This window comes from Diplotaxodon limnothrissa, linkage group LG20 (genome assembly GCF_057381915.1).
Source record: "Diplotaxodon limnothrissa isolate DT_005_m linkage group LG20, D_limnothrissa_male_GT1.1, whole genome shotgun sequence".
NCBI classification, from domain to species: Eukaryota; Metazoa; Chordata; class Actinopteri; order Cichliformes; family Cichlidae; genus Diplotaxodon; species Diplotaxodon limnothrissa.
This window is the reverse complement of record NC_140615.1, coordinates 35,542,441-35,569,918: the sequence shown is the minus strand read 5'-3', so window position 1 is coordinate 35,569,918 and position 27,478 is coordinate 35,542,441. Positions and strand designations below refer to the sequence as shown.

The window sequence follows — 27,478 nt, the reverse complement described above, 5'->3', positions numbered from 1 at the left end:
CTGTAATTAAGTTCCTCTTTCCCGTCTTCACCCTTCCTCCATATTTTCCCTGGTATGAAGGCCTGGTTCTGTTGCATATTTTTTTACAGTTATAAAGGTAGGTTTTTTTCCCTACTGCTGCCAAGTGCTGATCATAGAAAGTTGATGGCTTGTGAACTCTGTAATATACAATGTATAGTGCCCTGAGATGGCTGTAGTTATGAATATATGCTATATATTCTTTCTTTGTAGTACACGGCACAGATGACATTAGCAGGAATTAATACTATTGCTTGGCCATGATTTAGTATCACCTGGGAAATTCAATGAATGACATCAGCCCAATAAATGGCCATTATCAACTGTAATAAGTCACTTATACATGACTAGTCGGCACCCTCCACCACCTACTCAAAGTCTTAAAAAAGTATCATCCAATTACTGATAAATAGAAGAAAACAAAGATTCCAAAGGTGATCTATTAGATGTCAGATAAACAACAAAAACCAGCATTTTAACGTGGTTAATGTTGGTTTTGGAGCCACAAATGTGGCAAACAGTAACTGAAAATGAAATAAAACTAGACACAAACACAAAGATCCCACATGGCACATGAACCGCAGTCTGCAGGCTGTTGTCTGCCATATTTAAGGGAGCGATGTTGGCAGCCATTTGGGCTGATGTTGTGATCGTGCAGTAATAAAGTAACAGAGATCAGCAGAGATCTCATTTATCTTGTGTCTTGGTGTCTCTGTTCCCACATCTTACTAACTTGTCTGCAGTCAGTATTATTTTTCCTAACCAGCATCACCAGCAGAGCACCTTAAATTTCCAACAAAACCCAGACACATTTACATCGGCGACTGTAACATATGAGGAAATCGTTCCACAAACAAACATAGCTGCTAAGATGACACGATTTTAGCTAGAGCTAATTACATCAAGCACAGATAGCAGCTAGCTCTGTACAGTAGCTAACTAAACTAGCAGGTAGGAGAATATGAACAACAGTATGTAACTAGTTAGCTTTTAACGCGAGCACGTTTTAACATTAACAGCTAACTCGACAAGTTCTTGTTTGGTAACCTGTCTGTTATAAGATAGGAGGGTTCCTGAAGACAAAACACCTGCAGCTAAGAGTTAGCTTACAATTAGCCTCAAGCAATGGAAACTGTAGCTGGTTTAATTGAAGGCTAACGATTATAAACTCATCAGCAAGAATTGATTGAAGCTTAAAATGTTAATTTGGCTGCTGTATGCTGAGTCTCAATGCTAATAAAACATAAAACTCTAAAGATGAAACAAACTGAAATGAACAGTTTTCTTAAGGATTGGTGGCCGATTACAAAAGTTTCCCTTCTTTTTGCTCTGGACATGGTTTCAATCAGGCAGCGCATATATTAAAAATAAAACTGAATCAAAGTCCTGAAGCTATGCAGACTCCTCTGATCCAATAAAAATCTCTACTCAGTTTTCCAGCACAGTGATTATAGATTCATTTATATTTACAGGAATGAACTGAGGCACAATCAATGTCTCAGTATTTTGACTACTTTATAAAACCTCGTAAATCCACATTTAAGTCACTTTGAGTCTCAGCAGTTCAGGTGAGTGCGTGTGAGGAACCTGAACACAATTTTGACACTGGGGTTTGCAACAACAGCTGTGACAACAACACTTCAGGACAAAGGGGAGTCCCCTGGAAGACATGCTGATGGTTTCTGTTACACTGCATCACCTTGGTGTGTTTTTTGCTTTGTTGATGTCACAGATTGAAAAGCAGTTCCCTAAAAAAAATTAAAAATGAAGTCCCGCCTTCAGTTCTGGCCAATCAGATCCCTGTGCACGATGGGGTCATCAAAGATCCTCATCCATGCTGAAGCTGCTCCTTCTGCTGCTGGTCTTCGAAGCTCCGCAGGACAGCAGAGGGTCGGACATCACTCCTGCCCCGCTCCCGTCCTCCATCAGGAGGCCCCCCAGGCCGTTCAGGTCAGTCAGCCCCATGTCAGACATCAGGTCTGGGGAGAAAACAGTGGCGGCTCCCTGAGGCTCATCCAGGTCCGTAAAAGTCAGAGCATCCAGACCCAGAGAGGGAGTCACCAGGGAGGAGGAGGAGGGGGAGGAGGAAGAGGAAAAGGGGTGAAGCAGTGGAGGAGAGAGCAGGGTCTGGGGGTCCAGAGAGGAGGAGGAGGACTTCGGGGGAGGTGAGTTGGAGGAGGAAGAGGAGAGGCCATGGACGCGAGCCTGAAGCTCCAACTCCTGCAAAACAAAGAAATTAGAGTTTGTGAAGCTGCAGCTACGTCCATGTGATGGACAAGGACAGTAAATCAGACCACCACCACACCCCGCCCCCTCTGCTCACCTGTATGCGGAGCATCAGCGAATGGTTGGTGCTCTCCAGCCTCCTCTGCCTCTCCTCCATCTCTCGGGCTCTGTGCTGTTCCTTCTGCAGCTTGCGGATGTAATCCACCGACGCCTTCAGGATGGTTCCTTTGTTCCACCTCGTCTCACTAAAACACCAATCACATTCAGTGCCTCGTTAACACACGGCAGGATAACGAGGTGCTGCTGCTGCCAACACGTACAGACATGAGTGCTGAACTAAAAGTAAAGTCTATGTAACAATATATATCAAATTTCAATTTCAAATAAAACTTACAAAGATTATTTAAATGGAAAAAGTCAGCTGTATCATTTTAAATAAGCCAACATCTCACTGATTAATCAAGTGCAAAATCTGTGCCTTTGTCTCTGTAGCCTCTTTATGTCTCTGCTTTTGTTGTACTACTGGTACCAGCAGGAGTGTAAGTGTACAGAGTGTGAGTGTGCAGCGTTTACTAACGGGTCAGAGGATTTAGGGATCAGAGCTCCGAGTTCTTTGATCCGGTCATTGATGTTGAAGCGCCGCCTCCTCTCGACTGTAGGAACACATCGACATTATTTTAGCGTGCAGATGTCAATGCATTCGGCAGGAGTTATACAACTCTGCACGGGAAAAATGTTGCAATAAAAGCAGCAACAGAAGCATTTTGAAACCAAAGGTGACAAAAAACAGGAATAAGAATCAGACAGTCAGCAGATCTCAGGCTTCAGTTAGGACAGATACGTGCCTTCAAATCATCTGCATCAAATTTGAATTTTTACATCAAATATCAAAGTTTTCCTTTAGCAATACTGATTGTTTCTGACCCCCCACCCCACCTCCAACTGGTGTTTTTTTTTTTAATGAAATGCTCCCAGTCACCAGTTTCACTTCTTCAGCTATGAGAGAACAATCAGATGAATGAGGCTGGCTCCGAAAGTGAGCCAGTTCTCTTTAGACTTCGTATGGGGGCGGGAGGATGCTAGGACTTCCTTCTGCTAACTGGAGTCAATGAAGTGGAAGCCTAAACTGTTTGTGCTTTTGGAGCATTTAAATTATACTATGTGACAAATATACGACTTACTGTGAAGTACGGATCATCCAGGAGGTTTGTGATATAGTTTTAGGGAGTCACAGTGTTTTATCAGTCTGTGCTGAGCTGATATCTCTGCCTGTGCAGGATACCTGCACACTTCATTGATGCAACTTCCTAACAAAGCTCAGTGTTCACACTGACAATAAACTGGGCTTCACTGCAAACTCTGAAGCCCTCAACAAAGACTGCTGAGGATCTTTAACATCTGCTGGATGATGCTCAGGATGTTTTATGAGTCTGCAGTGGCCACAACAGACTCAATAAACAGATCCACAGTCCAGTAACTTTGTGGATGTGGAGGTGACAGAAAGGACGTGTTAAAACATAGAACGTCACACCTGTGGCCACCTCCGCCTCGTAACACTGTCATGACTTGTATTTTGTCTATATTGAACATGATATTTATGATGTGAATATTTAAACTGAATTGAAGATTTAGTAGTTTAATTTGTTTTTAATAATCTTTTATAGAGAGTTTACGTTTCTTACTGCTTTTCTTTTAAGACACGTTTTCCAGTCGGCTCAGACCGACCAACATGCTGCGAAGTAGCCAAAGATTTCTCTCTATAGTGGAGCGTGCACGTGTGTCGGCACAAGTATGTCAGTCAGTTTTGTAAAACTGAAGCATGTCAGGAATCAGAAACACCTGAAACCTGCAGGTTCACATCTACCTCTGAGATCTGCTGAAAGAATGCCACACAGTAACACACAAATATTTTACTGGCTGGTGGAGTAATACTGCCGTACTCACTGAGGTTGTGATTGTCCTTCTTCTGTCTTTCTTTAATCAGAGCTTTGGACTCCACCTCTGCAACAACAACATCAAAAATCAATCGCAATCAATATTCGATTGATCAATCATGAGTTCATCGTGAGTGACTTTTCTCTGCTGCAGCAACAGCTGTCAGTTCTGTTTCATGTGTTTTTTAATGTCGCTTGTTTTGTAGCGTAGAAACAGCAGAATGTCAGTTTCAGCTTGGACAAAAAGTTCATGTTGACTGAACAGGAAGTTGGAACTGATGATGTGGGAAAATACGAGTGGCTGCCGTGGCCGTGTGTGCGTGTTCAGAGGAAGTCGTGATGTTGACTCATCAAAATTAAGAACACATTTTCAGCCAGGAGGAACAAGAGGGAAGCACAGAGGGAAACACAGAGCGAAGGGCCTCGCTCCCGGCACGCTGGAACGATGCAACGCGACGACAGACACAAATCGTCGTGAAGGAGCAGCCAATCACAGCAGCTCACTCCTGCAAGGAGTCTGTGTTTTACAATGCTTTCATCTGAAAAGCTTTCACGTAAACTGTGTTTGTGGTCACTGTGACGCCCCCTGCAGGTGATTTAATGCACTCGGAAGACCTCAAAGTCTAATCAGAGGCTGCATATTTATAAGTTTCTGTCTGCAGCTCGAGCTCCTGGAAATCACGTATGGTGAAAATGCTTCTTTGTCCAGCTGACAAACATCCTCTTTGATGAGAAGTCTGCAGGTTCACAGCCTGACTGATGCATAACTGCCAAGTAGCAACTCCAGGGCTGAAAACTGAAGCCAACACAGCAAAGCCCAAAATTGCCGTTCCCCTAATGACCACTTAAAGCTGGCTCTAAAAGCAAGTAAACCCTACAGACCTCCGTGTTGAAATGTCCAGCTTCAGAGCAGAAACAAACATCTTTACAGCCTGAAACAACAAATGATGTTGCTGCGAATTGCACTCGCTGAAATGGAATAATACTGTGCAGTGTGGTACTACCCTTCTAGCATTTTGTTCATCTGTTAGCGCCAATTAACAGCTCGCTAACCAAGCTTGCTAGGTTTAAAACTTAGCACTCCCTCCTCATATCCAAGTATGGTTGCTTCTGGCTCCAGAAAGATAGCAACCCAACGTGATGAAGCTAAAGCACAAAATGCAGAGTCCACAAAGCCCAACTGTCCATCATCTTTCATCGACAGTCTATGGTATCTGGTAACATGTAACCTGAGTGTGTGATATTTACCAGTCAGCTCTCTCTTGACGGCATGCAGGTTGGCCGGGCAGCTGTTACTAATGGTAAGCGTAGGCATGGTGTTCCCGACGCTGCCACCATACCCGTCCAGCAAGTTCTCAGGATCAGGGAGCTGCATGGACCAATCAGAGCACAGAATCAGATGAGTGACAGGTAGATTATCCCCCCTCCTCCTGTCAACAGCGAAGTCCAGAAAACACACATTTATGCACAAACACACACACGTCACTCTGGTGAGTCTGAGCAGCTAACCTGCTGTCACAGAGGTCAGAGGTCACAGTTTCTGCAATCAGCTGCGGTTAAATAACATGGAAGTCAAACCACCACCGTGGATGGACTACTGAGCAACTGGACACTGAATCAGGAGCCTCCAGTTAAGTGTTCCGCGACAACTTTAAAACCACGCTGAACTAAAACTGTTTTTTCCTGAGCTCTGTGTAGCCGATGAACTGTGGAGCAGAAATGAAACGTGTGCTGGTTTAAGGTCTGACTTTTCTGTCAGCTCTCATCAACTAAAGTCAGAAACTGAGGAATCTGCTGATCGAACAGGAAGCTGTGCTAACAACTGGCTCGCAGATAACAGGGACAGAAACAGAAACCAGCTCCTCCCGGCCTGGACGGTCTGTTTGGGGACGAATCTCCTCTACGGGCACATTTTTAAGAGCTTCATCAACATTTTAGCTTCTTTATATTTTCATTTGAGATCAAAATACAAAAATGACAGTAAATCAGGGCCTGGCTGTGAGTTTTATTTCATGCTATTTTATACAAATAACCTAAAAAAAATGTGACAGACTAATTTATTTATTTATTTTTAACCTTATTTTATTGTCATTTTAATTGTATTTGGTTACTCTTTGGAACTAAATCTTTACTTACTATAATTATGCTGAAAAATGTACTGTGTCAAAGTTTACCAAGAAAAGAGATTTTATAGCGACATTTGAGGTTCAATCGTATCTGAAGTCAAAGGTTTCCAATCATCATTTCCACTTCTTGGACTCAACTAAAGTAGCTGTGACTGCTTCCGTCCAAATGATCTAATAATCCACACTTTCTTCTGACTGGCCGGCTTCCAGCAGCCTACAGAGGGGCAGCACTGAGTGCTAGCTGTACTTGGTGGCTGTGCTTTGTTTTTTGTGCGTGACCGCATAAAATATATAATATAAAATAACTCGAGCAATATGAATCTCGTTCATAATTAATATGAACATCAGGCTTTGTAACATTACATATATGACAGAAAATACTGGACGAGTGGAACAATTCCTCTTTAAACTGGGATTTACTACAAATTCAGTTCCCTACCACACAAACCCAGTTAGAGATATCATTAGTTTATGGGTACCCTCGATTTTAACTAAAAGATTTCTTAAAATATGGAATCAGAGCGCATTAAGAGCACAGCCAAAGCTAAAACAGCCTGAAAGAGGAAGAAATGCAAATCTCGCCAGACCACAATACAAACCAAGAAGTTGATCTTTATTAGAGAGGCGGGTGAAATGAAAGCTAACGGCTGACATAATTCCAGCACAGAGAAAAGTATTAATTTAGATTAATACATTTTAAATAATAGCCGAGCACTTTCTTTTACTGCAGCGACTTAAACTGTAAGTCAGACAACAAATCAGCCGCTGAGTTTATCTTGTGTTGCAGCCTGTTGAGCAGAAACTTCAGTTGAATGAATGCTGACTGACTACCGTGCGTATCGGCACAGCCCTGCAGCTCAGAGCTCCTCTTATCATCTTTCTAGGAAACGCCAGCTTTCCTTAAGAACTCAAATTTAAACAGCAGGCACTTTCAAAAGAAAAATCTGATTCTGGGCACCAAAGGGAGCAGGAAACATCTGGAGGCTACAGCCAAACTGCAGCAGATTTATAGAGAAATTACAAGAAAGGTTTCCAGAGAATGAAAAAAGTTAGGATTAAACAGATAAGCCTATAAAACATTTAAAAAGCAGCTGAGAGTGATGTGTTTAAAGTATAAAAACAATGCAAACCAGCAGACACGGCATCAATCTGGAGGAATAACCCAGTTTTAATCGGTTTTCTCTTTAAGGCGACTATGCTGCATTTCCTCAATGAGCAGCTGCAGTCCAGAGGTCAGAGGTCAAACTTTCCCCAAACTCAAAAAATACAAGCTGGACATTTTACCTCTGATTTAATCCTCCTCTTCTCATGGTCGGGCAGTAACACCAAAATCCTCATCTTGCTAATTGCACACAAACACACATGCAAACAAACACACACACACACACACACGGACAGACACACAGCGAGTCGCTGAGCTGCTGCTGAGCTTCCCCTTTCTGTTCAGACAACTGTTTAAAAATGAGGAAACGTCTCTTTAAGAAAGAAAGCAAAAAAAGAAAACTCCCAGAGAGCTTTATTATCTGCCTGACACACGCACCGTGTGTCTCCACCCACAAAAACGAGGAAGTCTGGAAAGCTGAACTGATACTCTGTGACAGCCTCTTCCACCTCCACTGTCACTGCAGCTTCACACATACGAAACATCTGCATTTCCTCCAGGTGATGGCCAGCAGGGGGCGACAGAACCCACACAAAAAAGTCAGGCTGTATTTAGATTACCTTAATTCTGCCTTGATTCTTTGCCTCAGTAATGTTCCTGATGAGTTTTCTAATCTGACATGTTGTCAAACATGTGGCTCGGGGGCCAAAACTATCTCACCAATAGGACAAATCTGGCCCACAGCAGCTGTACAGCAGTCATTCATAACACCAAAGTCTTTCAGCTGTGAGGACAGGAGTGAAAATATTTGGATAATGAATTAAAACTGAAGTTAATTCATTTAAATGAGCTTTAACCATGGAGTGAAATAGTATTATTGTTTGTTAAAACTTTAAACCAGAATGAAAGCCAAGGGCTGACGCTGAAATGAAACTGGGCCACTGAGCTGCTCACAACATTGCTGAGATCCTGATTATTTAATATGATAACCCACAGACTTAAAAACTTTATTAAAGACTTAATAAAATATATAGAAATATACTGAAATTTCATCAAAATAAACTAAATTAAAAACATGTGTGAACTGAATTAAACATGAGTCAGCCTGCAGGGAAGTGAAACTGGACTTTGTATCCGAGTATGTAATACCAACGTGTACCACAGGAGAGGTCAGCCAACCAGTGTATCATCCATCCAATCTGCCCTGAGCACAACATGAGAAACAAAGGAAGCAGGAGACGTAAAGGACAGGCGTTTGAGTGAATGGCACATCAAACAGTGACTGAAGCACCTGGAAAGAACTCCTTTTCACCACCAGCACAAACTCTCAGAAAGAACCCACGCTCGATTGCAGAGAAGAGATCAAATCTAGAGCGAAACAATAACAAAAACCGGAGTAGTTTTCCACAGCTACACTAAAAGCCTCTGATATAAAAAGCTGCCCCCTGGTGGTGAAAGCTCAAGTTACATTTTTGCAGAGGGTAATTTTAAAAAGTTCCTCGTTAATAACTGAACAAGGGAAGAGGGTTGTATTTCCCAATGTGACCTGATGGGGGCAGTGTTGCTTGAGCTCAGACACGATCATCAGAAGTGGGTTTGTTTTGTTTTATTGTTACAGTAACACGTCACAGCTCCAGCCGGTGTGGTGTTTTCCTTCATGTTGGAGGGGGCGGATGATGATGATGATGATGATGGGGAGGAGTTTGTTTCTGTTTGTCGGTTAGTCATCACGTCGTTTAAAAGTAAAACCAGAGAATGCACCGTGTGATGTTTTCGAGTGTGTTTGTGCACGTGTTGCGTTACCGTGTTGGCGAGCTGCAGCTCCGAGTCGATCAGCGTCAGAAACTCGTCGTTCAGGCTCGAATCCAGGCTGATGATGTCATCGACGATGATGTCTTCTACCTGAATGAACCAATCACAGAGCAGATGAGCATTGTGTCACCTCCGGTAATTAGTGTGAATGCTATTTAAGCATTAACAGTATTAACAGTATAGCTCCTTTGATCGGCTCCATCACCTAGTGGGGGTGGGGGGGTCATAGTTTGGTCCCGCCTTCACTGTTGTGATTGGTGTGGGGGTAGGGACAGGCTTAGGGCGTCGGGGGGTTCCCCGGAGGCATCTTCCTTGGGGGGCTCAACCCGGGGTAGCGGTCATGTCCGGTTGGGGGCTCTTTTGGCTCTCGGGTGACTGTTTCCTCGTGGCTGCGTGCAGGGGGCTAGGGGAGGGTCTGTGCTGACGGACGTGGGTTACTTACCTGGTAGCCTGTCTGCCCCTGGGTGGGTCCGGGATGGGTGTGAGGTTCTGGGGGCGCTCCGTCTCTGGGCTGGGGCCCTGGCCGGGCCTCGGGGCCTTGGGTCCTGGTTTGTGTGTTGCCGGGGTTGTGGGCGGGTGGGTGCATGGGGGCCCATCCCTGGCGCAGGGTGCCGCCAGTGCGTCGAGCCACCTGGGGGGCTCTTCAACTGGTGGGGGAGATTGTCACACCTTGCAGGAGCTTTCCTCTCCTCAGGAACTCTCTGCAGGAGGGGGAGATACAGGAGAGGTGGAGGAAGATCTCAGCCTGGGCGTCTATTGTCTCATGTAGTCTGGAAGATGAGTGGAAGGTGGGGTGGGTGCAGTTTTCTCTGTGGTGGGGTTGGGTGGACTGTCCCGGGCTCTGTGGGGCCGGGGGGCGCTGCTGCGCTGGGCCCCGGTCTGGATGGGCCTGGGCCCCCTTTCCCTGGCGGGTCGCGGAGTATGGGAGTGCCTACTGGGGTCAGCGGGGGAGCTGGCCCCAGGGAGGGGTCACCTGCCCCTCCCTTCCTTCCCTCCCCATCTCCAGCTGCCTCCCTCTTCCTGCTCCACCACAACCAAATCAAATCAAATCAAATCACTTTTATTGTCACATCACATGTGCAGGTACATTGGTACAGCACATGTGAGTGAAATTCTTGTGTGCGAGCTTCACAAGCAACAGAGTTGTGCAAAATACAATAATGTAAACAAGCAAAATACAAGAATGGCTACATCTGAAACTAATAAATATATGTACAATATATAATAGTGTATGCATTTCTGGATGTGTATACTAAATATTTTTCTACGTGTGTGTGTGTGTGTGTGTGTGTGTGTGTGTGTGTACACATATTTTACAAATTAAATAGAGTAAACAATGAATAGAATATATAAAATAAATAAAATAAAATATTCAGAGTGAGACATGTGCAAAACAGTGGCATTACTGTACAGTATGGAGTGCATAATGTTAAAGATCCAGTAGTGAAGCTGAGGTGTCTATGACGTGTTCAGCAGTCTGATGGCCTGGTGGAAGAAGCTGTCTCTCCGTCTGCTGGTACGGGACCGGATGCTGCAGAACCTCCTTCCTGATGGAAGCAGTCTGAACAGTTTATGGCTGGGGTGACTGGAGTCCTTGATGATCCTCCCCGCTTTCCTCAGGCACCGCTTCCTGTAGATGTCTTGGAGGGAGGGAAGCTCACCTCCAATTATCCGTTCAGAGCACCGCACTACTCGCTGGAGAGCTTTGCAGTTGTAGGCGGTGCTGTTGCCATACCAGGTGGTGATGCATCCAGTGAGGATGCTCTCAATGGCACAGTGATAGAAGGTCCTGAGGATGCGGGGGCTCATGCCGAATCTTTTCAGTTTCCTGAGAAAGAAGAGGCGCTGCTGCGCCTTCTTCACTGTTTTGTTTGTGTGTACTGACCACGTAAGATCCTCAGCCAGGTGTACGCCAAGGAACCGGAAGCTGCTCACTCTCTCCACAGCAGCGCCGTTGATGGTGATGGGGGTGTGTACTTCTCTGCACCTCCGGAAGTCCACTATCAACTCCTTTGTCTTTGCGACGTTGAGGGTGAGATGGTTGTCTTGACACCAGTGGGTCAGGGCGCTGACCTCCTCCCTGTAAGCAGTCTCATCACCGTTGGTGATAAGACCCACCACTGTAGTGTCGTCCGCAAACTTCACAATGATGTTGGAGTTGTTAGTGGCCGTGCAGTCGTAGGTGTAGAGTGAGTACAGGAGAGGGCTCAGTACACACCCCTGTGGAGCACCAGTGTTCAGTGTGACGGGGGATGAGGTGATGCTGCCCAGTCTGACCACTTGGCGTCTGTCAGACAGGAAGCTAAGGATCCAGCTGCAGAGGGAGCTGCTCAGTCCTAGATCCTGCAGTTTCCTGTCCAGCTTCGAGGGAACGATGGTATTGAATGCTGAGCTGTAATCTACAAACAGCATTCTCACATACGTGTCTCTCTTCTCCAGGTGTGACAGGGCAGTGTGTAGTGTCAGGGCTATGGCATCATCAGTGGACCTGTTGTGGCGGTATGCGAACTGTAGAGGGTCCAGTGAGGGTCCACACATGCAGGGCCTTGGAGTAGGGGTATGTCACCAGGGTGCAGAGGAGGCTACCCCCCCGTCCCCTTCTGGCTGCCTCTGCCTCAATTTTATCCCACAACTTAGACATTCACATTATTCACACTCTCATTACACATACATATAGGATCTTGGGGGTGGGCACAATCACGGAGTCCAAAGTACCATCAGGGTGTACACCTCACCCCTGGCGTCGTTGCCCACCTCTCAATTTTGAATACACTTAGACATTGAGGGCCAGCAGGAGGGACTATGCGCTTACCTGCTGCTCTCTGGCAGGTAGCTCCATGCCCTCCTGGGTTTTAATTGCACCTTAGAACACACATGCATCAACACTACAATGAGCGGGTGGAGGGAGGTTTGGAGTCTTCTCTCACCCCCGTTCTCTGCGGCCTGCTGGAGCAGGGGGGCTAGGAGGAGGAGTTGGCCGTCCGACTGCGGTCTGGAGTGTGGGGCCTCCCTGCTGCTGCGGAGTCGGGGCGGTCTGCCTCTCCCCACCGCAGGGAAAAGGGTAACACCACCTGGGTCTGGGTGCAGTTCCCCCCTCCAGGGGCAAGGGTACCTAGACCCAGTTCTTAGAGTACGCTTGGGGAGTGTGATCGTGTGTACAGCGTCTCTTTATGTCTGTCTCCACGTTGGTTGAGTGTGAAGTAAGTGCATATGAGAGCATGAGGGTGGGAATGGATGTTTGTGTCTGTGTGTGTCTATATGTCAGGTTGGGTATCAGACGCCACCTCTCTGGGGACATCTCAGGCCCTCCAAGGTTTGGAGGCCTATCTCCCCCCACCACCACTTCCCCTGCCAGTGGCGGACCCCCTCAGACATCGGTGCGTTGGTGGTTCTTTGTGTCCGGGGGTGGGCGTCCAGGTACACACCGGCTCACTCCTTGGCGGCCGCTTATCGGGGCCTGGAGCCTGGGGCTCGCTCGGGCCACTTTGGAGGTGGGGTGCCCCCGGCCTCTCGGCCTGGGGCTCGGTCACTCAGGCACAGCTGGGGGCCGGCGGAGCTCACGGGCGCGTCACTGCAACTCCCCCTGGCTTCTGCTCCGCGGCTGCTGAGTGAGCCCTCATCTGGGACTCTCCTCAGCTCTTACTGGGACAGTGGCGCGGCTGCCCCTCTGTTGGTCTTCCTTGGTCTCTTGTGTTCTGGGGACCTCTGGATGTCTGGAGTTTTGATCTCCTCCATACCTGCTTCATACCCTGGAGGACGGGGCTGTGGCCCCCCACACTCCCTAGCAGATCATTACATGGAGAAACCTTTGGAATACAAGCATGCTGATCCACACAGGTATGCACACAGGTGTACACACGGGTATTCACAGACGTGGACTACAGCTTTCTTGGCTGCTGCCTCAAAGCACATTGTGCGCTGTCTATCTTGCGTGCTGCACAATATCGTTTATTATTTAGTATCTACTGATATCTACTGCTAGCTAGTTTATTGTGATGGTGCCGTTTTTTTTTATTATGTTGCTCTTTGTTGTTTGCTTTCTCTTCTGTTTTTTTTCTCCATACAGGTGACCCAGGTGTTTTGTTTTTTTTGTTTGTTTGTTTTTTTCTCTCTTCCCCCCTTCTCACCGTCTCTTCTCCCCTTTGGTTTTCTTTCTCTCCCTCTCTTTCTTTCATTCTTTCTCCCTGTCCTATCCCCCAGTCATGTCTGTCCCGTTTGTAGCAACTGAAAACAAAATAAATTCATAATTATAATAAAGGTCAATCAAATGGACCAATATGGCAAGGCCATGATGATCCACTTGGTAAAATAAATCCGCTTGGCATCTTTCTTTGCCTTGAGACAACAATTCTGATGGCTAAAGATCCAAACGGGACACAAAAATAAATAAATAAATAAATAAATAAAGCATTAACAGTATTAAGATCCTAATCTTCATTATTATACACAATTTGAGTTAATCTGGTTCAGCTTTGCTCCACTGGTCAATGTAGAGTCTGCACACCAGGCACTCTTTAATGTCTGTTGCCACTTCTTTCTTGGTTACCATGGTGACACCTCTCTACTTCTATATAAATACACATATTTCGTGCTGAAAGCTGCATATTTGTGCTCAGCGTCAGGAAACATCTAAAACAAAGTCACGCCCTGGTCGCTCCTCCTGATGATGAAATCAGTTTTTGCTGAATTATGCCAGAAGTCTCAAACCCAACACCGTGCCTCAGAATACCATATTTTACTTTTCTGGCTGCAAAGAGGCTTTTTTTTTTTTTTTTTTTTTTTTAATTAAACTAGTTTTTAAAAATCTGTTGATCTCTGAATAAAAAGGGAGGATTTTGTGTTTTAAGGTGACTCATGTTTTAAAACTGACTCAGATCCTCTGGAAGAGTCGACTCAGCAGACTCAGACGGGAAGGCTGCTGCTGGCTGACTGAATGAATGAAAACAAGTGAAATGCTCCTTTAAACTGTCACTGCAGGTTTTCTTCTTATGTCTCTATTTTGCCCTCTCTCTTCCTTCCTGCTGCCTTTCATCCAGAGATGAATCAGACCCGGGGGGACGATTCAGTGCTCAAAATGCATCTGGAGGAGAGAAGAAGATGCTGAAATGTCTTCTCAGACGTGACACATAAATGAGGCGTGAAACACGGCGAGTATAGAAGCTATGGTGGGAAATAGAGATGCTCTTATTGTATGTTGAAGGGATTTAGATAAAGCTTTCAATGATGGATAAACAGAGAAATGAGAGTTTCAGAAGCTGTCACTGTGTTTTTGTAGAAACCCAAAGCACATGACAGCCTGTTTACCTCATTGTGTGTTTCTCACTTTCTAGGTCTGGGTGTCAAAGCACAGAAAGCTAGAAACATTTTTACATAAGACACAGGAGGCAACAGCACTGATATGCTTTGATGTTATATAAGGTGTTTCTTTAGTAAAGCTGTACCTGTGTTTGCATCTTTCCTCTCATTGCACTCTCCACGTTGCAAAGCCGGGACTCAGTTCTCCCTCAGTAACCTCAAGCTCATTCTCAGAAATCCCCTGCAGCTTTACCTTTGTAATAATCACATGTGTGCCAACAGTCAACACATGTGTTTGCTTATGTTTTGTGGAAATCTATACAGAGGAAATGGCTCCTTTTAGAGCCACCAGACTTTACTTGCGAAAACAATCATTTTACTGTGCACAGAATGGGATTCACTCTGAGTGAGCTGAGCATGTTATTTCAGATCCAGGCTAACCCAGCAAAATACCAAAGGCACACACAAACTGCAGTTCCTCTAGTGGCCACTGGAGGCTCAACCCAACAGTGAGTCAATCTCCATGAAAATGTCGAAATTTACAGCAGAAGTTTACAACCTGAGCAAACACAGTTTTGGCCTCTCTGGATAGTTTGTTTCATAGCAACTGTACTGTGGGTCAATTCTTTCATAACTCATCCAACTGGATGCCAGTAAGACAAACCAACCAGTAAACCAACAGTTTTTAAACACTACTTCTGATTATTTTCACTTCATTTTTCTTACAGATGTTTTTAATAAGAGTTGCTGATACAAAAATACCAAAGTATACTTCACATAACACGATTCAGTCTAAAAATAAAGCCTGTTTGTTTGTTCACATGTTTATTTCTTACTTCCTGTTTGGGGCTCCCGTCCATTGGCTGTCCAGGGGTGGAACCCAGCTGGGGGGAGTGGCTTGCCACTGCAGCCTGCTGCTGATTGGCTGTCTTGGTGGTGGACAGGTACTGACGGACCTGCTGCCTCTGAGCCTGCTGGATGTGATACCTGGTGGGATTCTCCAGGTGAGTCTGCACCTGAGGGCCAAGAGTGAAGATTTAAAAGACTTAAAATGTTGCAAACGATAACTGTATACATATAAAGCTAGCAGGTCGTGTCCATACATAGCATTTTAGCACATTGTTGAGATTTAGCCAATAGATTTTAGGGAAAGGACTTCAAATTGCATCTGCTAATCAGTTTTCACAAAAGCAAATAAGATTTATAAGCTAATAAATCATCAGACAATAACAAACGGCTATCTGAAGGGTGTGCTATCAGCGCGTCGCTGATTAAAGGGTTAGCCAGGTGTGTTTAGCTTTAAATACTTTTTATATTTGTTTGCATATTTAAACAATAAATGTAGTCAAAGTCGATATTTAATTTTTTTGTGCAGTACGTTCACTGGCGTCCATTTTCTGACACCTCTCGTTTCAGTTTACTCCACGCACCTTTAGCACCTCCACAGGGACCTGAGCAGGAGGTATGCAGGAGGAGGGCACCGAGACGCAGATGGGCGAGGAGGAGTCGGAGAAGCGAAGAAGCTGCTGTTGCTTCTTCTGCGTCTCTTTATGCTCCTCCTCCAGAGCCTGCTGACGCATCAGATCCTGACGCATCAAAACCCTACAGGAGGAGTAAGGAGGTGGACGTTATCGACAGTGCTTGTGAGAGCGCCCTCTGGAGGACAGAGAGATGAGCGAAGACAGGAATGAAAGAAGAAGTGGGGGAGTTGTATACCTCGATGACATCACTGACGGCAGTGAAGAAGATGAAGAGGAGGGAGCTGCTGCTGATGAACTGAAGACAGAAATGACAGCACACTTTAGTTATCATAATCAACAGGTGGTGTAGGTGGTGTTGGAGGAGTCACCTGTAGAATCCATACTTTGAGGTCAGAGCTGTGTTACCTGATGCTGATTGGCTGACTCTTGATTTCATAGAAGGTGTCGCAGTCAGATGGCAGCAGACCGTCGACCTCGATGTCAGCAACGATCCCAGACTCCACTCTGAGGGGCAGAGACAGAAATCAACCAATCAGCAGCCTGAGAGACAGACACAATTATCCAATCAGCATTTAAACCAGCATTTTTCAATGTACAGGAAAGAGAGACAATACATTTGATGCAAGAGCCATCGTCATTTCCACCTTGTTACAATGATTACATTTAAATTGTGTGTGTGCTCCTGCTTATCTGATGTTTACCTCCAAGTTTAACAGCTCTTCATATGTTCAGTTTGGAAATAAACGAAAAAAACCCTGAGACATGGCAGTAAAAAGTCCAGCCTTTCACCACAGTTATGAATACACTGCAGCGTTTGTTTGAGACTCACTTCTTAGAGTGATAGAAATATTTTTATACAGAGAAGAAGAACGTGGAGGAACAACATCTGTCAGCTGTTAGGCTTTACCACTTCCTGTGTTTGGGTGCATGAGCATGAGTGCTTGTAAGGCTGCTTCATGGGGACCCAAATCAGACTGAAGACTTGTGAGGACATGTCTGCTCTGTGGATAAGCTTTATCAAGTTGGGACAAACTTTGACGTCTCACAAACCTTTAAAGCAAGACATTTTCAAAATGGAGACAAGTTTTGCAAAGTAGGGACATTTGGCCAGAATGGGGACGTTTTCATGAAAGTGTGAACAGCTGTGAGACATTCAGACAACTCTGGAAAATGGTGATTTTTAGTTGCAAAAATGGGGACATTTACACAAAGTGGGGACATTTTACGGAATGGGGATGTTTGCATGAAAATGCGAATCACTGTGAGACATTCAGACAACTCTGGAAAATGTTAACTTTTTGCCGCATATTTTTGAAACATGTATTTATTAATGTAAAGTGGGGACATTTGTGAATTTGGAAAGATAGAAAATTTTTAAATAACAGGATTTTAAGGGCTTGAAGGCTTCTTCGATAATGGAATGTATGGAAAACCTTTCAGTGTACATTTTGCAAACATATTAGATTCTGACATGGTGGGGACATTACAACAGGTCCTCACTGTCTGCAACACATGATGTGACTGATGGTCCTCACAAAGACAGAGGGACAAACGAGTGTTTAGAGAATTTCTTCTGCTGAGTCACTTCCTGCTGTTCCATGCTCATACACAACCCCACCCCCACCATAGACACATACCAAGACCCCCACCCTTCTCCACTCTCCTCCCCTCAGACAGTTGGGAAACACTCCTGCTTGTTGTTACTTTTGCTTTCTCTCTCATCGCCAACATCATTTCTGTGTGTGTGTGTGTGTGTGTGTGTGTGTGTGTGTGTGTGTGTGTGTGTGTGTGTGTGTGTATTGTGAGCTTAAGTGCTGCTTCTGTGGTAAGGGCAAGCCAAGACTGAACATGTCATGGCGCTTAAACCTTTTCCAACTATCATCAACACAAATCAAGAGAACACAACAAACTCCATTCATGACTTCAGCCATTTAAAGTTTTTCTGCACCTCAGAAAACCAATCGGAAGACAACCTTTGAATTTTTAGGGATGGCATATGACATATGTATTTAAAAATAAATATAGATTATACACAAAGGTGAATTTTCTTTTGTGTGTGTGGATATTTTATATAAGTGTGTGAATGTGTGTGTGAATGGGTGGATGACTGGATATGTAAAGCGCTTTGGGGTCCTTAGGGACTAGTAAGGCGCTATATAAATACAGGCCATTTACCATTTACCATAAGTTGGGGAGGACTAGGCTGGCCCTATCTGTGTCTCCTGGGAAAATAACAGGAGCTGCAGCAGCTCCATAGATGACTCAATAGATCAGCAAGCAAAGAGGGTCAGAGGTCGAAGGTCAGGCAGTGCAAACAACAACTTGATGATCATCATTATCCCATCACACACACTCAGCACTTTACACGTTCAGAGCTGAGGTACTCGGAGAGCACTTCACACCAAACTTCATTCATAAACTGTCAAATTTAGACTTTACCTGGCTACAAAATAATAGTGAAACGCGTTTTAAACTCTTCCAGTTTTACAGTTACACCGAAATATTTCATAGGAGGCTTTAACAGCACCAGTCTGTAATAAACGTTAAACAGTAACTTGTTTACAGCACAGGTCATGAGTGTAAGGGGGGAAACTGCACGCCTGAACTCTCCCTGCAGTCTCTTTCACGGACATTATTCTTTTATTATGAGTTAATACCATAGATTTTAACCCAGGAGCTTCTCCCCGCGGCACGAGTAACGGTGTAAAAAAAAAACAGAAAAAAAACTTCCTGACTCACCGGACCACGTTGAGAGTTTCCGCCGGGTCTAGGATGACAAACACGGTCTGCGGCTGCAAGACGCCGGCCTCCGGCTGCTCCGGCTCGGCTCCGCTGCAGCTCCCCTGCTCGCTCCGGACCTGCTCCGGGATAACGGCTGACATCTCTGCGGACTCCGAAGAAGAAAAGGAGAAGCTCTTTATCTCCCAGCAGCCACTGCGAGATCAAAGTCTCAGAGGGGCAGCAGAGGAACCTCGATCCGGTCCAGACCCTTTGACTCCACACGGAGGAGAAGACGAGGATGATGAAAACGAGGACGACTCAGGTTCAAGTTCTCAGTAAAGATGAAGAGACAGACTGAATCACAGACAGCTGTCAGCCCAGAAAAACACCACATAGAACAGACCCACACTTCCGAGTAAATAAAACTCCGCAAAACAGTCGAGTAGGTGCATTCATTAAACAGAACCTGCAATATGCAATCTGTGTGTCTATGCCTGTCAGCGGATTGAAGATATTTATCTCCTATAGATCATCTATTACTCCAGTAATTCGTCCATAAAAGTCAATTTATGCTAAAACATTTTCCCCGAAACGTATGAATATTTTGGGTGATTTTAAACCAGGTGAAACAAACATATTTGCACATATTTTCTAGTCTGGTGCCCCATTTTTATACTGGATATTTTTTCTTATAATATTTATTTTGTGATATTTATTTGTTTAAACGAAATTTAAATTTAACGAAATTAGATTACTGATGAAATTATTTTAGTTTAATTTGTCAATTAATTAGTTAAAACCTAATTATTTGTAATATCAAGTATAAAAGGTTCAGGTCCTTCTCCACAAAATTAAATTAATATGTAAATTAACAGAAAAAACCCCAACTGTGGTTATTAAAAATAATAAACAAACCAACAAAAACTATTTTAAATTTTGCAGTAAAAATAGTATTGATTAAAAAAATTACTAAACAATAAACAATCTGATAAAGTGTCTGTGAAGGTTCTCAGTCATCCAGGTCGTCGTAGTCAAAGGAGCTTGCAAAGAAAAGCGTCTGGACTTCTTTAAGTTGCTTGAAGACGTTTCACCTCTCATCCGAGAAGTTTCTTCAGTTCTAAGGTCAAATGGTGATAAAATAATGATAAAATAATGTTTTGTTTTGTTTTTTTAAATTGAAAAACGTTTTCATGTATTTTCTACTCGTTGTATTTCTATGTTTGGATGGGGCAGGTCTGAGCGGCTGGACTGATCTCCCGCTGACCAATAAGCTGCTCCGCTGCTAACCGCCAGCCAATAGAACTGCTTCTTTGCTTGCTGCCTTACCAATCAGCGGCTGCCGCTGAAGCTCGGCGCTTACAGAACAGAGGAGCAGCCGCCATTTTGTTTGTTTTTATCTCAACTGTTACGGGAAGCGGTAGTGGGGAGGGAGCAGGGGGGGTAGGGAGGAAATCCCCCGGGTGACGTTAGCCTAGCACGTCTTATCAGCCGAGCTCAGAGTGGCAGGACAGTGTCCAATCAGAAGGCCGGAACGACGCGAAGCGGTCAGGCGGGGAAAGTTAAGAGAAAATGATGACTAAATCTTACATCAGCGTAGGATGACGTAAGAAAAACATTTACAGTCTCTTTAAAAAGAGACTACAGCTCACCTTAAACATGAAAGTAAATTAGACCCGAAAATTAATAAATTGAGAGAAGTCCAGGTATGCTCTCTGCTGCTGGAGGTCACCTTGTTTCTAGACATGCAATCACAACAACTGACACTGCGTCATCGCTGTCCTGCTACATCTAATCAGAAGTATTGATTGGAGATTTGTTTTGTAGCTTGAAGTCAGTCTGTAATTGATTTATAGAAGCACATTTGTCTTATTAAAATAATTTTTTTTTAAATGCACAATTTTGAAGTTTTGTCTGGAATTTTTCATCAAGTAGGATTTTCTATCCTGATTTTATGACTTTTTCAAGATTTCATTTTTAACCTTGGAGTTGCTTTTTGTCATTATATGATTTATTTATTTTTATGTGGTCATCCTACAAACAATGTAGCATGCAGAAGCTGCATGTTGCATATAATGATGCGATGAGAATCCTTTGCAGGATACCTAGAAGTGGTAGTGCCAGCCAGATGTTTGTAGCTGTGGGTGTTTGGACTTTTAAAGCACTTTTAAGGAAGCTAATGTTCAATTTTAGAGAACGACTGGATGGTTCGAGTAACAGTATAATTTTAGCACTGAGTGGTTCCCGTTACTCATCCAGTCTCAGAAAGCACTGGTTAAAGTGCTTGTGTATTTATTGATTTATTTTAAGTAATTGTGTTTTATGTATATTATGGTTTTATATTTTTACAAATGTTTTAGATACTTATTTATATACATATATATATTTAATGGTTTGTACCTTGTGTTGGGGGGGGGGGGGGGGGGGAGTGTTGTGTGTGTGTGTGTTTTTTTTGTCTTGTTTTTATGGACATGAAGTCTGCCAATAAAGATTGAATTGAAATTGAATTGAATTTATTTAAAATGTCTGATTTCCACAGTGACATGATTGCGTCATGCAGTGGCTATAGATTTGTCAGCAGATGTCCATCGTGTGTCGAGAAAAATATCTTCACCCCTTTGTAAGCTATTATGCAGGATAGGTTGGATCCATGCTTTCACGTTGTTTGGACCAAATTCTGACCCTACCACAGAAGAAATCGAGACTCATCAGAGCAATTTTTCTATTATCCAGTTTCGGTGGGCCTCTTTTAACGGCAGCCTCAGTTTCCTGCTGTTATCTGACTGGAGTGGTGCGGTCTTCTGCTGCTGTAGTCCTTCTGCTTCAAGGTTCACTATCAGAGATGCACTTCTGCAAAACTCGGTTGTAACGAGCTGTTATTTGTGTTCCTATCTAATCAAAACAGTCTGGTTATTCTCCTCTGACCTGAACATTTTTACCCAAGAACTGACACTATTTTCTATTTTTTTAGACCGTTATCGGTGAAGCGATGGTTGTGTGGGAAAATCCCACCCAGAAATGCTCAGACCAACAACAATGCCACATTTAACATCACTTCACTCCCCTTGTTTCTTCATTCTGAGGATCATTTTGAACTCCAGCAGGTAATCTTGACCATGTCTAAATGAATTGATTTGCTGTCACGTGATTGGCTGATTAAATATTTTACTAACAAGGAGCTGAGCAGGTGAACCTAATGATGCAGTCGGTTAGTGTACATTTAATTTCTACAGCTAATGTGACGGGTCTGGCTTAATTAAGCACTTTTATGAGCTGACCTTTCACTAATATAACAATTAATATGTATATAATTCATCTTAATAAACTTTGTAACATTTACAACTCAATTTTTATTCCTTTTATTCACTTGTTGTATTCAATGTTTTCTGTTTTCAACTCCCTACGCTGTATTGCTCTTTGTCATCACTAGATGGCGCTGTTGTTTTTGCTGTTGCTTCAGCTGTAAATATTTGCCCAACATTTCAATAAAGTTTTCTGAATATGTCAGCAGTAGTAGTGACAACATATGAAAATCCAGACAGACATTTCACATCAGTTTTTATACTTTTATTTTATTTATAACACTTGTCATTTTATCTTCTTACAGAGGGGGCATGATGGGAAACAGACATCGACAGCATGGAAGGCAGTGGCCGGCCACTAACCAATAACCTGCAATCAATCAATACTCAATCAATAATAACAATATACTTCTAAGTACAACATGAAGGAGAAGAATACACAACGGTGCTGCTGTTACACCAGAGGTGTGGGAACGTCAGCCATTAACAGTCCACAGCACAAACGCCCCTGTGATCACATCAGAACTGCCCCAAAGAAAACAAAAAAATTAAAATAATAATAATAAAAAGAGCAATAAAAGCAGTAATAACACCTTTGGAATAAAATAACAAATAAATATAAAGCTGCAGACTGAAAGGCTAAATACTGACACCCATCTGAATTGGCACAAAGAAGAGTTCAGAAGCTGTAAGGCAAAAATCAGAACTAGAGGAGTTTTTACACAGAAGCCAGTTTCTCTTCTTTGGACAGAATAACTGATCCTAGACCAGCACCAGCATTTCACTGCTCTGAAACTACAAACCGCATCAGGGGCTGAGGCGGATACAAATATTTCTTTAAACTGCTTCAAAAACTAAAATAGTTCAAACCAAGCATGCTTGGTTTGAACTATTTTAGTACCCATTGTTTTTAAACTGCAGTTCCTCACCTGGCCACTTGAGGCGGCCTACAACAGTGAGTCTCCCATGTTAAAATGTCTGAGTGTACAGCAGAAACAAACATGTTTACGCCCTGGTCCACAACATGGGTTTGGTCTCTGTGGCTAATTTAAACCTTTATAAAAACTGTAGTGGGGTGAACTTAGTTATACTTAAGTTGTCAGTATTAGAGGCGTCCCTACTTTGATTGGCAGAAGAATCTCTACAAAGACGTTACAGCCAACAAATTCAAATCCAATGAGTGAACCAAATTGACAGTTTTCATGTAATAAAATTATCTTATACATATTATGACTTGTTTTTTAAGTGAAATTGTACTACTTTAATTTGCTATTTAGCATTAACCCTCTGATGCATGAATTATGAAAGCCTTGGTCAAGATTTTTTTCTTAAGTGCTTTTATTCTTCTCAGGACATGAAAAAAAATGTTCAACTCTTTTTTCCCCAAAAATATGTTTTTTTATAAAGTTATAAACTTGTCCACTCCAGTGGACTACATGCGCGTGAATTTACTATAAAAATTAATTACCTTGTGTTCTATTGTAAATATACAAACACTTGTTTGCTTGTATCCTTTGAAAAACATCTCAGCAATTTTTTTGGAACTTTCAACTCATAAGGCCCCAATGTTTAGACGTAAATAACAAAACCAATCAACAGTCCTAGCTGTGAATCCTACACCTGAATATGGCAAACTATCTCCAACAAGAGAAACATTTTTGAGTCTACACAGTTCTATAACGATGCAGGACAGTATTACCAAGCCCTTAGTAGCATGCTGGAAGAAAACACAAACTGACATCTTAGTCTCTGCATCTCCAAACACTTCTGTGTTCATCACACCTAGGCTGTCTGTAGTTCCTATGTCTCTGTTCTGCTCTGGCAGCCACTCTCATCATCACTGGACTTATCACTGAACTCATCATCACTGCACTCATCAATGAAATCATCATCACTGGAGCTGGATGGAATTTCCTGGACTATTCTGTACGCTGCCTTATTCTTTGCTGCATTTGAAGTCTACAAAATATGATAAAATAATTATTATAGTAACTCAAACTACAGCTGATCTGCACAGAAATATACATTTTAAATGAGTAGCTTATAAATGTAACAATTATATGCTTACTTATAACCAAAACAGTCCCAAAAAACAGTGAGACAATTTATGACTTATGTTAAAAAAATATAGTGGGTAATGCATGATGTCCACTACAGTGGACACATGGTTAATCGTAGTTTTCTACATATTAGACATAACAATTTCTTATTCCAAACAGATAATATCCTTCCCTAGATGTTACTGCATATCATCATATTTTTTTTACCTGTTGGGCTCTTTTAGCATAGAAGGATTGACAGGATATGCCAGCAGTGGTCGGCAGGGGTGACAGTTTGTCTGCCATCTTTGATTCAGAGGAAATTTACTTGCAGTTGCACTAACTGAACACTGAATTGACCTCAATGGAGCATGGCAGCAGAGAGCACTCTAGAGGCTAATATGCAGTTCCACCATAGAAACCAATGCATTAAAGAGATATGTACGTTTTAGTAGCTGTCCACTCCAGTGACCACTATGCATCAGAGGGTTAATTATCCAGTATCTATGGATTCCACACAAACCAATGGCTAACTTCATGGTGGCTATGTCCATCTTTATATACTGTCGTCAGAACCAGTGAGGAACAGTTTAATCCAGTCTGCAATGATCTCTGGCAACAGAAAAGATTCAGTAAAACTCAAACAAAAAGAAGCAACTTAAGCATTGACCACGCAACACATTTTTCACCACATCAAAACAGTTGATGATGATGGGAGCTATATAAGGCTGAGTTACTGGCCATTTCCTTCCATTATCACTGCTTTGCATGCCAAAAACACGCTAAAAAACACACTGTAGCAACCAGAGCCACGTGCAGACTGAGCACCAGATAGCGAGGCGGTGAGGTAGAAGCTAAAGAAAAGCTTCCACATTTTGAGAGGAAAGTTTGTGTAATGCAGAATCACGAAACGCTTCCCAGAGATTCTGCTCTGGTTAGCATGTAGCTTAGCACAAACTGTGGAAGCAAAGGGGAACTGTTAGCTTAGCTTTTCCAACCTATTCATTTGCATTTTACATTAAGAGAAAGCAGCTGCGTGTCATTAGCTCGATAACTAACACAAGTTTCATGATTTTGACTGATTTTTGATGAGTAGCTTGGCCTTTAAACTGTGACGGTCCAGCAGAAAGTGAAAGGAGGAGCAGGAACAAGCACATCTTTGGTATTTTAGCTTTATCAGCGACCACCAATAACTGATTAACAGTCTGTTAACGAGGCAAAGCAGCTGCATGCAGCCTGTTGCAATTACTCTTCAACTTCTTTTAACTTTCTTCACTTGTATTTCTTCCTGTCCAATTTTACAACTTCCACCATCTTGAGCAGAATTTTGATCAATTCTGACAGAAAACTTTAGAAAGCTGTCCTGGAAAAGCGTCGTCTTTTAAACTCCGCTCAAAGATAACCACCACATCGACATACTGCACTCCTCTCTACCAGCCATCTTATAAGTTTATCCACTGCCAAACCAAAAAGAAAGTCACTATCTAGAGTTCAATAAGCAAATGGGCAAGAGCCATCCTCTGTATAATTAGGCCAGTGATTAATATGAGTAGCTTCTTATTTTTTAAAAACTGTGTCAGAAGACGTATCCTGGGTCATGGAAAACACGTTACTTTCTTACTAGAAGGTCAAATTATTGCTTCAAGCAAAGGAGATACTGAAAATCATAGAACTGGGTTAAGAATTATCCAGAAAGTGTTGAACCATCATCTTTAAAAAAGATACGTGGTCTGGAAAATGTGTTGAACGATTGGGATCGGCTGTCACTTTCAACGTTTGGTGAACGTGTAAAAAAAAAATCAATTTCCACACGCAGTGATTGGGACAAAACATCTGTGTCCCCTTAAGGAAAACAATTATTGGTGAAGCTAATTGAAAAGAATGGCTTTGATTTGTTAGGGAGTATAAAGATCAGACTCTGGAGCACTGGACAAAGGTCATGACGACTATGATCTGGGGTTTCTTCAGTTGGTCAGGTCATGGTTCAGCAATGTTACGTGACCTAGAACAGGTCAGCTGACCACGTCAATGATTGGATTTGCCAGGATGCATCGGGCTCAAATCAGATTGGCCACCACAGAGTCCAGACCATAACCGAATCTTTAAGACAGGGATTCGAATCTTCAATCATCAAAGACCTTGCTGTCAATAAATGACCACAACTCTGGATGGAAATAAGTGTTGTGACAATGCACAGGTTTGTCGACACAAACCACAAATTTAAAGGCGGTCCAGAAAACCATAAGAGTGTGTGACGTTTCTTTTTGGCCGGGCAGTATTTTCTTTTCCTTTCTACGCTAACAGGTTCCCCCTGCTTCCAGTGTTCGATCTCACAGCTACAGACGTCACGGAAACGTCAGGTTGTTCCTTTAACCTTCACCCCATCAGTCCTCGAACCGTCTGCGTGGCTCTGGCTGTGCGGAGGAACAGCAAGCGTTAACCTTTTAACCTTTACACAGTCACATGACCTGACAGGGTCACGGGAGAATAAATTATATATTTACAAAATCTTTACTTTGTTTTCTTCTTGCATCAACTTGCATCAAGCAAACATCAACACAATCCAGACTCATAAACACAGAAATATCCAACAACAAGTCGTTTCAGTTCATCGTAGTGTAACAATAATATTCATAATATCTGCTTTTTTTTTCACTATCAAAACACTTTGTCCAAAATGTGTTTATAGAGACAGAGAGAGAAATACTGAACCACTGCAAGTCAAAATAAGAAAAACAACAAAAGCCTTTAGTTTTTCTTTTGATTTCTGTTCAGATCGGCTCCATCTAATCGCTGGATTCATTTCAGGAAACAAAATACCGAATGGGTCAGACCCAGAGAGACGTGAAGGTCCGCAGTCCGGTCCAGGACCTGTTAGAGACTCTGTCCTTAAAAACATCCAAACTTTATACATCCAAAAAACATCATCGTAAGAGTCCTTTCATTGGACGATTATTTCCATTATTATTTTTTATATCGTATAAATCTTCTGGTCAATAAAAGTCAGAAAACGTCAGTTTCTCAGAGTCCAAGTCTTCAAATGTCTGAATCAACAATCTAAAAATCCAAAATAGTCATTTTACTGCCATTAAAAAACACAAAAATCAGACACTGGGAGCAGCTAGAAATTCAAAATAAATCCTTTCAGCTCCACATAAACATTTTCTTCTTCCAAATTATATGTTTGACATTTTGCATTCACAAAAGCAAAGTATTTTGGAGGTTGTAGTTTAACAGGACCACATGACTTACATACCTAATAATTATAAAAACTGAATCATATTTACACGAGAACCTCCTCGAAAGGCTTTTCTTTCCTGAATGCAAAGTGTTACATTAAAATGTTGCCGTTTGTACCGCAGTCAGATTAAATAATGAAACATTAACAGAACTGTCTATTAAATTTAGGACATTATGTCAAAATC

General features: G+C 42.9%; 1 protein-coding gene across 1 annotated transcript; it reads right to left on the bottom strand.

Moving 5' to 3' along the window:
* Window positions 1-1,225: 1,225 nt before the first annotated feature.
* On the bottom strand, window positions 1,226-19,035 carry tfe3a (transcription factor binding to IGHM enhancer 3a). The gene is made up of 11 exons (XM_085344630.1): window positions 18,734-19,035; window positions 16,400-16,498; window positions 16,230-16,289; window positions 15,944-16,115; window positions 15,350-15,529; window positions 9,210-9,308; window positions 5,427-5,547; window positions 4,189-4,245; window positions 2,822-2,897; window positions 2,342-2,489; window positions 1,226-2,238 (listed from the first exon to the last, which is right to left on the bottom strand). The coding sequence occupies exons 1-11, from the start codon at window positions 18,874-18,876 to the stop codon at window positions 1,837-1,839; spliced, it is 1,557 nt and encodes a 518-aa protein (XP_085200756.1). The 5' UTR covers window positions 18,877-19,035; the 3' UTR covers window positions 1,226-1,836.
* Between the last annotated feature and the right edge of the window lie 8,443 nt (window positions 19,036-27,478).

Bases quoted from the DNA above. Each gene is read 5' to 3' on its own strand.
- tfe3a (XM_085344630.1), bottom strand. From the start codon at position 18,876: ATGTCAGCCGTTATCCCGGAGCAGGTCCGGAGCGAGCAGGGGAGCTGC. The intron at 16,290-16,399 runs GTAACACAGCTC...TTCTGTCTTCAG, and splicing joins AGTCAGCCAATCAGCATCAG to TTCATCAGCAGCAGCTCCCT. The intron at 15,530-15,943 runs GTGCGTGGAGTA...CTTGGCCCTCAG, and splicing joins TCCCTGTGGAGGTGCTAAAG to GTGCAGACTCACCTGGAGAA.